The sequence below is a fragment of the Staurois parvus genome, unplaced genomic scaffold (genome assembly GCF_062004578.1).
Source record: "Staurois parvus isolate SC_StPar_1 unplaced genomic scaffold, SC_StPar_1.0 ptg001028l, whole genome shotgun sequence".
NCBI classification, from domain to species: domain Eukaryota; kingdom Metazoa; phylum Chordata; class Amphibia; order Anura; family Ranidae; genus Staurois; species Staurois parvus.
In genome coordinates, this window is record NW_028318824.1 from 264,003 (window position 1) to 279,663 (window position 15,661).

The 15,661-nt window shown below is 43.1% G+C and overlaps 1 protein-coding gene across 3 annotated transcripts in view; it reads right to left on the minus strand.

Moving 5' to 3' along the window:
• TBC1D19 (TBC1 domain family member 19) overlaps positions 1 to 15,661 on the minus strand; it is a 222,241-nt gene that overhangs the window by 38,708 nt on the left and 167,872 nt on the right. For all 3 annotated transcript variants that reach the window (XM_089657792.1, XM_089657793.1, XM_089657791.1), the window contains one exon: positions 4,817 to 4,901. In XM_089657792.1, coding sequence (XP_089513918.1) covers positions 4,817 to 4,901 — 85 coding nt within the window. The remainder of the gene's footprint in view (positions 1 to 4,816; positions 4,902 to 15,661) is intronic.

Genomic DNA, 15,661 nt, shown 5'->3' on the forward strand with positions numbered 1-15,661 from the left:
GGACTCTTCATAGCCATGGCCACGAAACGCAAAAAAGAAAGACAGGCACGTTTGAAACACCTAATCGACCACATTAAGCTTCTGGAAAAAGCACACAAACAGAACCAAGCCGCCTCTACCTTATCCGATCTTACTGAAGCCCGCACAACACTCTTAATCGAATTAGGTAAGGCTACTAAACGAAGATTCATCTTATCACCAAAACTCTTTTACGGGTTTGCTAACAAAAGCGGAAGATTTCTAGCTAGATCCCTCCAGAGTAAAAAATCCAGCTTAACTGTTCATAAGATTAGGAGTTCGGATGGTTCCTTAGCCACTTCCAGTTCAGATATTGCCTCACAATTTGAACATTATTATAGGATGCTATATAAGCTCCCTCCCAAACGTTGCGCCCCTGAGATTGAAATGTCTATAGAGATAGTTTGACTTCCGATTTTCTTCGCCTCTATGGTCCCCCTTCATTGTCTGAGGAGGATGTACAAGCTATGGAGCATGACATCACGGCAGAGGAACTTTCCCGAGCTATCAAACAAATGAAACCGGGTAAAAGTCCGGGTCCTGGCGGCCTCTCGGTGGCCTACTATAAGGAGTTTTTAGATCATTTGAGTGGTCCCTTTATTTCAGCCTTCAATACCCTTTCCGCACCCCCTACACAATGCCATCGCCTTCTGGAAGCCCACATTACTGTCATTCCCAAAGACGGTAAGGATGCTTCTTCGGTCACCAATTACAGGCCAATCTCGTTAATGAATGTGGACAAACATTTTTGCAAAAAGTTTAGCTAACCGTCTTCTCCCATTGCTGCCTTCCCTGATTGACTTAGATCAAGTGGGCTTCATCCCGGGAAGGGAAGTGAGGGACAACACCATCAAGGCACTCAATCTTCTCCATTGCCTCCATGTCTCCCGTAAGCCTGGTTTTATCCTATCTCTGGACACCGAAAAGGCTTTTGACAGAGTCTCTTGGGACTACTTACGAGCTTCTTTGAGAAAGATAGGATTAGGGGCCATCGTGCTTAATTTCATCAAGGCACTGTACTCGGGTCCAACTGCTCAGGTCCGTGTGAACGGACATCTTTCTAGACCATTCCCTCTCGGAAACGGTACGTGCCAAGGCTGCCCCCTTTCCCCAATTCTTTTTGTGATTTCCTTGGAGCCTCTGTTACGCAAACTTCACTCTAATACCGATATTAAAGGCGTCTCTGTGGCAAACAAGGAATATAAGATTGCTGCTTACGCAGATGACATTCTATTGTGCCTCTCAGAACCCAAGACCACCTTACCCAATTTACTCAAGGATTTTTCCTCCTTTCAATATATTTCTAACCTGAAAATCAATTACTCCAAATCTTATGGCCTTAATATTACTCTTCCTCCAGACTTAGTCTCTTTTTGTCAGACGCGGTTCCCGTTCCTCTGGGAGTGGGAGTTCCTTACCTACTTGGGGATACAATTAACAAGTAATCTCTCAGACCTCTATGCTAAAAACTTCCTCCCAACTCTCAATGCCATCCGAGCAGACCTAACCAAGTGGCACCGTCCGTATTTTTCCTGGTTTGGTAGGGCTGCAATATTAAAGATGAACATCCTCCCACGCCTTCTTTACCTATTCCAGACCCTGCCCGTTCAGCTACCACTTCATGTAGACAACTATGCCCCCTTTTCCTTTGGACTCACAAACAACCTCGTATTGCCTACTCCCAACTTGTGCTCCCAAAATCTAAAGGGGGAATCAGTTTGCCCAATTTACAACGATACCACTGGGCCTGTCACCTCACCAGGATAATTGACTGGAACATTCATCTTACGACCAAGGCCTGGGTTCAATTGGAACATTCCTGCTCCCCTCCCCCCTTAGCTTTGGTTCAGTGGCTTCTATCTAAGCATGTGCCCCCAGATCTCCTCACACATTCTATTAATGGTCCTTCCCTGAAAATATTCCGATTGGCCTGTAAATCGGCCTCCATTTCAGAAGCTCTCAACCCCCTTACGTCCCTTCGTTTCAATCCGGACTTCCCTCCAGGTATGCACAAATCCTTCCCTTCAGTTCATTGGCGACATACTAAAGTCTTGGCAAATCACTTCTTCCACAAAGGTCAGCTAAAGGTCTGCTCCTCCTTGGCCAGCTCAATGGGAGACCAGTCTTTCCCCTTTTGGGCCTACCTTCAGATCAGACACTTTCTGCTCTCCTCTACGTACCGTTCTAAATGGACTCGCCCACTCACCTCATTTGAGTCAATCTGTTCTAAAGCTGAACCACAGAGGCATCTAATATCCTTCACCTATTTGCTTCTCTTTTCCGATAGGCCCTTCGACTCACTCCCAGCATGTAAGGCGTGGAAAAGAGACCTAAATATAGATTTCTCTCCCTCAGACTGGGAACAAATCTTCACATATTCTCACAAATGCTCCCTGAATGTCTCAGCCCAGGAAAATGGCTTTAAACTGTTGTCCCGCTGGTACAATACACCTTCTAGAATCCACCATTTTGACCCTTCTAAGTCTGGTAGTTGCTGGAGATGTGGAGCTCCTGTTGGATGCCTTTTGCATATTTGGTGGGACTGCCCCATTGTTCAGCCCTTTTGGCGGGAGGTACATAGAATTACCTCTTCAGTGTCTGCTATTGACATTGAATATTCCCCAGCCCAACTCCTCCTTTACCGCACCCCGCTCTCCAAACATATCTATTCCAAATCCCTGGCAATGCACATGCTCACAGCGGCTAAACTCTGCCTGCCAGTGTTTTGGAGATCCACCCACCCACACTAAGAGATTGGTTCCTGCGCATTGACAAGATTGCGGAAATGGAAGAGTTGATTGCCTCATCTTTAGATAATCCTACCAAATTTTCTCACACTTGGTCCTGCTGGACACATTTCCGCATGACTCCTGAATACCGGTCTCTCCTGGGCCTGGCTGACTGACTGATTTTGAATACATCTCAAGCCCTGACATACCCTGAGGGCTCTGTTAGCTCCTTGTTCCCTGACAAGTGTATATGGGACCCCTGATTTTGCTACCCCCCAGTGCCGGGAGCGTTATTCATATTGATTTATGTCTGCATATGCTCACCTTTAGCCTCTTTTGAGGACTCCTTTTTGTACATGCACATATTTTCCCCTGACAGTTTTTCAGTGACGGTGCCTTATTCGCCCTCCTACCTTCCTATTATTCCCTTTTTCTGCTATTTGAAAGGATTAAATGGAATATAACTGAATCCATTTTGTATACACTAATACAAGATGCTAGTTTAACATACATATATGAGATATGTACACACTAACAAAACTGTCTATGCCAGCTTCATGTAGAAATGAGTGTTTTTGCAAACTTTACAAAAAAGCAGATAAGGTTTACTCTCAACTTGGGCGTTGGGTCAGATTACAGCCATGGTCTTGGGCGTTGGGTCAGATTACAGCCATGGTCAGATATGGCTTGACAGATAAAGCAGAAGAGTGAAAATGCAAACCTCATACAAATAATTGTTGAGATAAGGTAAAAAAAATGTACATGTATTTGATTGGATGGTCTGAGGGTGTGTTTGCCCAAAGACTACACTATAATAATCCTGATGTTATGCCAATAAAACTGAAGTGTTTGCAATCGCAACTGAGGTGACTTGAGTGCATTCACTTTCCGAGATCTCGTAGCTGTGTCCAGGTGTGACCGTTGGTATCTTGAGGGGGCCCCCAAGGAACAAAGGAAAAAGACCACCTACCTACTTTCACTATTAACCCCCCTCCTCCCCTTCCCCCTTTCTCCCCCTTCCTCCCTAGTTCCACTTCCCGCCCCCCTTTTTTTTTCTCTCTCTCTTCTTCTCTCTCCCTACTTATTCCCTATCCTACTCAGAGCCTTTTTTCATTTTTCCTCTTCATTATCCTCAGATTCATTGCCTACCTGCAGGAATGCTTCATTTATTTTTTCTCCAACCGTGCCGTCTCTTCTTCCCCTTATCTATCACATAGACGCTGACAACTACTTTTGAGTTACCTCTACAACATAACACAAGGGGCTATGCCTCTATATGCATCTTCCTGCGATCACCATGAATACTGTCATTATGCTTTTCCTACACCTCTGCCCCTTCATTGGCCTTGATAAGGTAACCGATGCTTCAGATCAATATTTCTGCCAGTGTTGCGACTCCAATAAGCTGCTTGGGGAACTGAGACCAGTTGTGCCTTCCTCTACCTTTTATCATTTATAATGTTTGGATAATGTTCCATAATACACTATCTGTTGCATATACTTTGTCATCTACTGTATGCATTTCTGCTCTCATGTGATGCTTGTACCCGCTGTATGCTCTGAGTTCTTTAATAAAAATTATGGAAAAAAAAATGTTTTTTCCATGTCTATCTGTCTGGAAGTGTCCCTAATTTTTGTGTCTGGTAAAAATATTGTCACTGGGAGATAGAGTGGGAGAAAATCCACTAATGGAGCCCTACTAGACAGCAGAAAACCTGACAGGTCCTTCCCCACTCTATTCAAAATTGAATAAAAATGTTTTTGCCCCCACCAAAAGCAGAAAAACTGCCGAGTGGAGTTATCCTTTAAAACATACAATCCAGTCTCCTATGTATTTATGTTACAGAAACCAATACCATGGAGAGGTCACCACCTGCATGAGTGTGTTTAAATAAACCAACCCAAAAAACACTCAATAGTCATAATCAATCAATAATACAGTTCAAGTGCAGGCCAATCTTTTAATTCAGGCTATTAGTAATACTGGCATAATACAGAAAAACAATTCTAGAATTGCTACCCCTTAAGTTAAAAATGAAAATAGACAAATAAGACATGCAAAACCGCACCTCGAATGTATGATTTTGGTGGTGTTGCACTGTTGTATGCAAAGTGTTCAAGCACAGATGTGTCCCTAGTGAAGCAGAGTAACACCTGTAGAAATAAATGTGTAACACAAAAAGTTATAATAGGAAAGGCAAACTCTTTTGTAAATACTATTATACATGTGAGAACCAAAGATCTAGAAAAAATTGCAACATATCAATGGTCTTCCATCTATGAATCCTCTTTATGCCAAAAACACTGTTAAGAATTACTCGGATGTAAAATGGCCACAATTTAAAGAATTATGTAAACCCAACATTTCAGATTCATGTTATGTGCCTGCTGTACCATGTGCTTGTATGAAAAAGTATCCTATTCTCTTTGTATTGCTTCCTTTGTGTAAAATCCCTGGTGTTCATGCCAGGCCCTCTGCGTTCCTATTAAAAACCATCCACGCTAGGCATGCGAGCACAGCGTGGTCAGTTCTCTAGTTGTGCTGGGAATTCAGCCTGCTCTCCTCCAATGATCAGACTTCTTCTGACATGCCCTCTCTGCACAGACTTTCACTGGTAAGATGAGTGTGCTGCTGTTTCTCTACCCTCACCTCTCTATGCAGCTGAGAACAGAGATTATGTGATCACTTCTATAAAAAGGGAAAAAGGGTATTTATACATTTTCTTTTATAAATGCTTTGCCTTTCAATTAAACTGAATGGGTTGTTTTACAAGGTGAGGGTTTACATATTATTTAACCCCACTGTAACTGTAGAAGAAGCAGATTCCTAGCTCTTAGGCTGCATTCACACATGGGCATTTTGAATTGTGGGCAGAATTGCTGCAATTCTGCCTGTGATTACATACAGTAACATCCTGTTAAAATGACAAATTGCAGAACGGTGTGTTCAGGGTGTGTCATTCATTTTATTGACACCTAAAAACACAGTTTAATTCTGCTGTGATTGTTGTGCATAAATTGCACTGCAATTGCAGCAAACCGTGACATACAAAGTGTGTTGCCCAAAAGAAGTTTCTGAAATTCTTTTGGGCAACATGCTGCACGCAATGTGGTTTGCCGCAATTTCAATGCAATTTATTGAGTGGCAATCGTGGCAGAACCACACTGTGTTTTTAGGTGGCACTAAAATGAATGGCATCTGACCACACGGTTCTGAGATTTGTCATTTTAGCAGAGTATTTTGAAATCGCGGGCAGAATTGAAGCGATTCTACCTGAAATTCAAAACATCCATGTGTGAATGCAGCCTTACTTTAGGTAGTGTTTTTGCACATTTATTAGCGTATTAAATACACAGTAAAGCGTAGTATCATATAACTTTAGACAGCTGCAAAAAAGTGAAACATTGCATTGATTAACTGCATGATCAGCCATAACATTATGACCACTGACAAGGTAAAGTGAATAACATTGATTATCTTGTTACAATGGCATCTGAAAGTGGGATATATTAGGCAGCAAATGAACATGTTGTTCCTGAAGTTGATGTGTTAAAATCAGGAAAAAATGGACACGTGTAAGGATTTGAGTGACTGACAAGGGCTGATTTGTAGTGGTTAGACAACAAGGTCAGAGCAACTCCAAAACTGCAGCTTTTGTGGGATGTCAACCGGCGACAGGTATTATTTGTGGCCAAGGCTCATTGATTCACATGGGGAGGGAAGGCTAGTCCATGAAGTCCAATCCAATGGTAGAGCCACTGTAGCTCAAACTGCAGAAAAAGTTAATACTGGTTCCAATAAAGAGATGTCAGGATACACAGTGCATTGCAGTTTTTTGCATATGTGTAGCCACAGACCTGTCAAGGTGCCCATGCTGACCCAAGTCCACAACCAAAAGCACCTACAATGGGAATATGAGCATCAAAACTGAATCATGGAGCAATGAAAGAAGATGGCCTCATGAGTCATGTTTTCTTTTACATCATGAGGATGGCTGGATGTGTGTGCATCACTTGGGGAAGAGATGACACCAGAATACATTATGGGAAGAAAGAAAGCCAGCAGAGGCTTAAAAATCTGCTACTGATGGCTTGGTGCCAGATACCACAACATACCTACAGAGGTCTATTGGCATCCATTCCTTGACAGGTCAGGGCTGCTTTGTTGACATAAGAGGGAAGTTCTCAATATTAAGTGGGTGTTCATAACATTATGGTGGATCGGTGTATTTTACAGTGGAAGCATTCCAGATATATATATTTGGTGACATGAGTACTGGCTATCATGTTGTAAGTGTGGTAAATAGCAGAGGAGAGTTAGGTATGGCAGAGAAAGGGTGTCTACCAGCTCACAGTGGGTAGCCCAAAGGCGGTGTCCAACTAAGGACAGTTGGGTTTTGCACATAGTCAGGGCTCCAGTGTAAAGGAGGACAGGCTGGGAGTATATGTCCAGACCTGTCAGTGCCTGGAATGGACAGAAGCCTTATTAAACCATTGCCTGATCTTAGTGACTGCAGAAAGACAGTTGTCTGTGTTAACCATACCTCTCAGCTTTCAGAGATGGGAATGAGTGACACCTATTAGCAAAAGTATGTAAGCACAGGACACATCCCCTGCCACGCACCCTTTAAAAGAGAATTATACAAAATAATGATTGGTTAAACCCAAAAGTGCTTGTTTTTACCTCTACTATTCCTATATATTGGCTTTAAATATTACAAATGAAGCGATTTAGAAATTGGACTGGAAACGTTTTAGCACTGTTAACCACTGTTTGATAGATAAATGGTGCATTTTATATACAGCTATATCAATCAGACAAAAATGAGGGAAAAATAAGGAGGAAGGAGGGACAGAGGGACTTTGTTCCAAATGAGGGACAGTCCCATAAAATCAAGGATAGTTGGGAGCTATGGTGTTAACAGATTGAGAGCCTGAGTACGAGACTGAGAGCGGCATAGAGGCTGTAACTTGAGCAGTATGGCTTGCAACAGAAAGCAGACAAATGCTCTGTGTGATAGCCATGAGGCTGGAAAATTTTGATTTCTGTATCAAGCTAAATAACACTTATTTTTGTCATATTACTTTGTAGGTGAATAAAAACTGGCAGTAAGTCCTAAAGGACACCTTGGCATGTCAACTAAGCCAGTGAAAGGCTCTCGGAGGAATATTCTTTAAAATATATATAATACAATGAGTATACACACCTGCACTATGCCGACCTGTGCTGACTCTATAGTAGTCTATAATGTATACATCTACAGAATTTGTAAATCATTCAAATAGAAGTACACACACAATAAGAACACCCCCATAAAAATCCAAGTAGATGTCATTTCTAAAATGTTAGGTTTATTATCTAAAAATTGCAAAATGACCCTTTCAGCATGGGCTTTGTAAAATCATCATCGCTTTAATGATGCTGTCAGGAATACATTTCACAGTGATCACCTGGGTTTGATTAGCACAAAAGGGGGGGGGAGCATTGACAGTCATCCTTTTCAACCATTAAACAGCACCTCGGAATCACCTTACACCTGGGTCACACAGCCAGAAAGTCTTGCAGCAAGGTGACATTGGAAAAGCAATGTTTGAGATCATAACTTAAACTATGGGACGGATTCACTAAAACTGGAGAGTGCAAAATCTGGTGCAGCTGTACATGGTAGCCAATCCGCTTCTAACATCCACTTGTTCAATTAAGCTGATTGATTTCTATGTAGAGCTGCACCAGATTTTGCACACTCCCATTTTATTAAATCAACCCCTATGTCTCCCACCACACAGGTGCACAGTATAACCCTATGATCACAAGGGGCTAGCTCAGAACTTAGAACAAAACAAAAAAAATAATAATTTAAAGAATACAATAGGACAAATTCAAAAGCAACATCTGCTATTTGTAGTGAATTTAATCTTTGCTTGGAATTCTCCAACAACTGTCTTCCTGTACATACAGGCTTTGGATACATTATCATGTGAGCAAAGTCCACTCCGTCACTCTTCCATGGAGTAAAATTCCATTTCATCCAGTGCACTGAAATCAAACCTCGTAACAGTGGGTGCTGAGGTGTCTCAATAATGGGCTGACAATTTATATAGTCCAAGGCAAAAAAAGCAAAGAATCAACAGCACATCAACTGTAGCAGAAGTGGAGACATTATTATCACAAACTGTTTTGCAAGGCCACTAAGTACCCTCCTGTCAGGCTGTGTGCTGGTGATGCTATGTTTTTTGTCTTCCTATATGGAGTATTATTATTATTATACAGTATTTATATAGCGCCAACAGTTTGCTCAGCGCTGTACATTATAATGGGAGACAGTACACAAGTCAGTACAGTAACAATACAATACAATACACGAGGGGTTCGAGGGCCCTGCTCCTTGGAGCTTACAATCTAGGAGGGAGGGGAGAGTGGTATGGGAGGAAATAGCTGTGGGGGATGGAGTGGTGGGAAGAGTGGAGGAGTACAGCAATTAGCTGAGGGCGGGGTAGGCTTCTCTGAAGAGATGGGTTTTCAGGGTGTGCCTAAAGGTGAGGAGGGTAGGTGACAGTCTGATGGATTGGGGTAGTGAGTTCCAGAGAAAGGGGGAAGCCCTGGAGATGGCCATGGGAGGAGGAGACTAGGGAACTAGCAAGTAGGAGGTCTTGTGAGGAGCAGAGAGAGCGTTTTGGGTGGTAGATGGATATCAAGTCGGTGATGTAGTTTGGGGCAGTGTTATGAACAGCTTTGTACGTCAATGTTAATAATTTAAATTTTATGCGTTGGGCAATCGGAAGCCAGTGGAGGGATTGGCAGAGGGGGGTGGAGGATACGGAGCGGTTAGTAAAGTGGATGAGTCTGGCCATAGAATTCAGGATAGACTGAAGTGGGGATAGCTTGTGTTGCGGTAGGCTGGTGAGGAGGGAGTTACAGTAGTCAAGTCGTGATATAATAAGGGAGTGAATGAGTTGCTTTGTAGTTTCTGGAGTTAGGAACAGACATATTTTGTAGATGTTGCGGAGGTGGTGTCTGCATGAATTTGTCAGCGATTGGACCTGGGGTTGGAAAGACCGATTGGAGTACACTCAGTGGATGATTAGAGGGCAGGTGACATTTATCTTTTGAGCCAATACTAACACAATATGTTGGGCTGATGGCCCTTAGTAGAGATACTTCACCATTCAGACATTCATCAGAGTGGGACATGAAGTCAATAGCAGGTGATGGGTATTATATAGTTATCTTTAAGCACATACATATTTGCTACTCCAAGGTGACTTGTGACTAAATGAAGAACTGCAAAGGAATCTGTTAATGAAGTTTTGAAAAATTATGGTAAAATAAACCATGTTCTTTGGAAACCGCTGCCTTTGCCCATGTCCACCAATACCTGAGTCATCAAGGCACACTTTGGATGGTACATTTTCATAAAGTGGTACTAAAGGCAGAAGATTTTTACCTTCATGCATTCTATGTATTAAAGTAAAAACCCTTCTGCATGCAGCTCCCCCCTAGTCCCCCCTTATACTTACTTGAGCCCGATCCCGATCCCGATCCAGCAATGTGCACGAGAGCAGAGGCTCTCTCCCTTCTCACTCCCGCTGCTGTCAATCACAGCCAGTGAGAGGGGAGTGGAGGGCAGGGCTGAGCTGTGTTGTGCTGTGTGTGTCTATGTGTATAGCTAGCTCTGGAGCGAGTATGCACGAGAGCCAGGAGCATAGGTGGGGGACCCGAGCAGAGGAGGATTGGTGCTGCTTGTGCAAAACCACTGCACAGAGCAGGTAAGTAAAACGATGTCATTAAAAAAAAAAAAAAAAGGAGTGCGCATGCGTGGGCAGCCGGAGCAGATGTCCCGGTGATACAATTCGCACCCTCCCGGCACATTCAGCGCTCTATAGCGGACACCAGACCTCGCTCCGCACAAGCTCCGGTCAACTCCGGGCACTACAGAGCTCTTCCTCATGCCGGGTCATGCGGCTGGGAATTGCTAGAGCGGCTCACAGAACCCGATCCCCTTCACGGGCAGGGGAGGCAAAATGGGGCCGGCTATGGTTTCACGGCATGCAGCTCTTCCCTCCAAGTTAAGCCTCTTCCCACAGAGGACCAAGGCTGGCAGCTCCTGCATTGGAGTACGCGATCTGAGCACTATCGCTTCTATTAAGGGGGTGAGTGATTTTTTGCAATCCCCCATCCTTCTTCTAGCTCTCCTTCATCTCCATCATTCCTTAGGCCATGATTCCTACACCTCCTCTGCCTTAGATAAGGAGATGGTTGATATTTTCATCAGTCAAAATAGTGGTGTGGACCCTGATCTGGATAGCCCTGAGGGATCTCCAGCACCCATGACTATCCCACCGCAGTATTTGGGGGACACAGTCCTTGTTGCCCATTTTGCTGATCTGTTACAACAGGAATTGGATAAGGCTCCATGTACACGAGCCTACCCTGACCGCCGGCTGCGGGAAAACGCAAATCACGGTACCACGGTTGTCGCGGTTTTGCCGCGGTCGGTGGTCAAAATGTTACTATCTGGAATGCGATTCTTCTGTGTTCAGGAGAGGGACGTTTAACCTCACCTAACCAAGGCAGCTGCTAAACTCTGCTTAAAGCATATGTGTACATGGACAAATAGGCTTTTATGGAATTGAGTTTAGGTGCTTTGCCAAAGAAAATGCCAAAAGCTCCTAAACTCAAGTTTAGCAGCTGCTCGTGTAAATGAGCCCTAAGGCTACTACTAAATTAGCGGCGGATTTAAAGCAGGACTTACAGGAATTGGGTCAACATTTGGATAGTATTGAAACTAAAGTAGACACAACTGTCCATAATGTGTCTCAAAATTCTAACATGATTACTGAGCTACAGGACTGACTGGAAGAAGCTTACACTAAAACAGACAATCTGGAAAACCATGCCCAATGCTACAATATCCGTATCCGGGTTCTCCTGGAATCGGTGAAGGATCTTACTACCCTTACTCAGTCTCTTATGTGATCTGCAGTGCAAAAGATAGATGGAAATTGACCACATCCACAGGGCCCTGATTCCCCCTAGACCGGAGGGGCCTCCTAGAAATGTTATCGTCAAACCACACCTTTCTCAGGTTAAGGAAGCTGGAGAAAATTCAGACATGGAACTTGCTGCGTACAAAATTAAAATCTTTGAGGATATCTCTCCAAGTACCATCCAGAAAAGAAGATCCTTCAAACCACTACTTTCCTCCTTGGTACAGAGGGACATTCGCTATCGTTGGGCTTATCCATTTCAGCTACAATTTACCTACAGCGGTAAACCCTGCGCTATTTCCACATTTCAAGAAGGAGAAAAGATCTTACTCCAACTGGGTTTTATCTCCCATAGCCCTTCATCCCACACCCAATCAAGATCCAATGTTCCACCTCCACCGCTTTCATCACTCTGGACTGCCTCACCATTGAAGATGAGATCATCTCAAAGAGCTACTTGAGAATCCTTCCTTGACATGCCTTGGACTTTCTAGATTTTCCGCGGTTCCCTATTGGAACATTAGCTATCACCGTTAGCTCATTTGGGGGGGGGGGGTCTCTTTCTTCTTCTCTACCCCATGAAAATATGTTTTGCTTCAAGCAAAATGTCAGTTTATAATTGTTTAATTAAGGTTTTTATGTCTCTGTTGCTCTCTGATTTTTGCGAGCTATTGGTTACCATTTATGTTTTATATTGTGTTTCTTTTTGTGCCCGGAGGTGTCTATGTGCCCTCTCAGATCTAAGGAATCTCCCCAGAGGTTAATCTTTGGGTAGACCCCTTCCTTCCCAGGGCCGCAGCCCTGGACTATTTGTTTTTTTTTTTTATGTTGCTTTATAATGTACATTGTAATGTTCCCTTTGACACTGGGTTATCGGTACCCCAAGTGTCTTACTTCTTTTCTATTCTTATGTTCTTCTAACTCTTTCCTTTCCTTTTTCACGAGGGTCAGCCATGTTCTTCACTGGATACTCAAGATTTTTGCTGCATTGTGGAGGTGGGCGAGCTTATCTGTCTATCGGCATTTTGTAGTTAGCTATGTCTTCACGATGGTCTGATAGAGGTGTCATTCAATTGCTTTCTCATAATGTCCAGGGATTTGGCTCTCCTTCTAAACATATTAAGGCCTTCCATCATTATCGTTCCTTAGGAGATGACGTTGTGGCTCTCCAGGAGACGCACTCTCCCCCTTCTTTTACCCCACGATATGCACATAAAGACTATCCCGTATGCTATTTTGCTAACGCTTCGGAGAGGAAGAGGGGGGTTATGCTTTGTCCCGGCACTTATCTTTTACTGAATCTAAGGTAATTAAGAATCAGGAGGGACGCTAGCTTTTGGTGAAAGGGCATTTGGGAGAAAATTTGGTCACATTTCTGGTTTATTATGCACCGAACACTAATCAGGTGGGGTTTTTTCAAACCCTACTCTGGTCTTTGGCTTTAGAGTTTGAGGGCGATGTATTGGCTGGAAATTCTAACTTAGCATTGGACCAGATTTTGGATAGGTCCCGTACCGCCATGTTTAGATCCCCTTCCAGGCAGAGTCGCAAGTTTTCCCAGCTACTGTTTCGCTATGATTTGGTCGAAGCCTGGAGGGAAGCTAACCCAACTTCCCAGCAGAGGACACGAATCCTGCTATAAATTGGGAAGCCCATAAGGCCTCGGTTAGGTGCTTTCTTATTCAGCTATCTTCTCGACTCAAGAAGGCTCGTGATGAATTGATCTCAGCTACATCCAAAGCTTATAGCATTTTTGCTGCCCAACATAAACAGGCCCCTGACCCTGATTTATTAGGTAAACTTGACCAGGCCTGCATGGAACTTAATTTATGCCTCACTACTACGGCAGATAAACAGTTACGTTGGGCTAATCACACATTTTTTCACGTAGTGGGATAGGCCGGGCTCCCTGTTATCTCCCAGACACTCTCAAACAGCTCTCCCTAAAATTAGATTAACGACTGGTAATATGTCCCAGGACCCTGGTAAAATTCTGCAAGAATTGAATTCCTTTTATAATGACCTCTATTGTCAACCCCGAGACAATGCCTCCCTGGTTATTAATCATTTTCTGACATCTCTGACTCTTCCATCTCTTCAGGAGGCCCATAGACAACTTATGGACCAACCTATCACCTGTGAGGAAATCCAGAAAGCTATTAAAACTATAGCTCCTCATAAATCACCAGGACATGATGGTCTTCCTCATACGTATTATAAAACCTTCTCAGATCTTGGTTCCATATGTGGCTCTTTACTTCAATCATCTACGGGATGGGGGAGTAGTGCCACATGATGAGAATAGAGCATAAATTAGTGTCATTCCCAAGCCTAACAAAGATACCACTGCTGTTCCTAACTACCACCCTATTTCTCTGATCAATTGAGACCTAAAGATCCTTACTAAGGTTTTGGCCTTGCGCCCCAATACATTTCTAGCAAACTACATTCATGATGACCAATCAGGGTTTATTCAAGGATGTCAAACACTTGACCAGATCCATCGAACTTTAGCATTGATATATGCAGTAAAATCTAACTGGGATAATTCCTTACCAAGGGAAATTTTTCTGCTATCTCTAGATCTTCACAAAGTGTTTGATAGTTTGACCTTGGACTACTTATTTCAAACGTTGGGCGCCTTTGGGTTTGGCTCCACCTTTACTTCCCTTTTACAAGCTTTATATTGTAATGCCTCAGCTCAGATTTCTATTTGCGTGTTTAAATTGGCTCCTTTTCCTATCAGAAGAGGTACTAAGCAGGGTTGTCTACTCTCCCCCTTACTTTTTGCGCTGGCAATAGAACTGCTTACTATTGCTATTCGTTTTCACCCTACCATCACAGGCATGCAATGCGGCCGTCAGGACCACAAATGTGCCCTGTTTGCTGATGATGTTCTCATGTATGTTTCCATCCGCTGAACATCTTTGCCCAATTTCTTGACTTTACTTTATCAATTTTCTTTGGCTTTGGGACTCATTTTAAATTCTTCTAAAACAACTGCTCTAAATATAACTTTATCCTCTTTGGAGGTTCAGAACCTTCGAGACAATTTTGATTTTCAGTGGGCTCCCCACTCTCTTCCTTTCCCTAGGGATCCATCTTACACACTCTATTGAGACATTATATCATGCAAATTATCATCCACTTTTTAAAGGACTTAAGGAGGATCTGCATAGCTGGGCAGATTTCCCTTTATCTTGGTTCGGCAGAATCAACTCTATCAAAATGACCTTTTTACCAAGATTACTCTACTTTTTTCAGATAATACCAATTGTGGTCTCCAGAGGAGAAATATTGCACTTACAATCAAAAATCTCTTGATTCGTGTGGGGTAATAAATGCCCACGGATTAACAACTCAACTCTATATTGCCAGAAAAGACATGGTGGTTTGGGATTTCCCAACCTCTTGGCCTATTTCCATGTGGAACAGTAAATGCAGCTCTCTTACACAACAGCCAAAGGTTCTACACTCAAATTAGTTAGTATTGAAGCCTTATCTTGTCATCCTTATGCTACTGGCTCTCTTATGTGGCTTCCCAATCGATTGCGTCCTCCCATTTTATGCCCTACACTATCTTATTCTTTAGCAGTATGGGATAGGATGCGCATAGGTTGAATGTCCATGGGTGGCCCTTTTCCAGAAATTGCCCTCGGGTATCCCCAAGAAATCGGTCAAATTGTTTTTTTACATTATCCTGGCTGCAAGAATTATAATAGCCAAATACTGGAAGCAATCGGTGATACCACTTGATTATGTCAAAAATTATTATTATTATTAATATACAGTATTTATATATCGCCAAAGGGTTTGCTCAGCGCTGTACAATAGCAAGGGGGACAAAACATGAGACAAGACAGAAACAATACAATACACGAAGGGTTCGAGGGCCCTGCTCTTTCGAGCTTACAGTCTAGGATAAA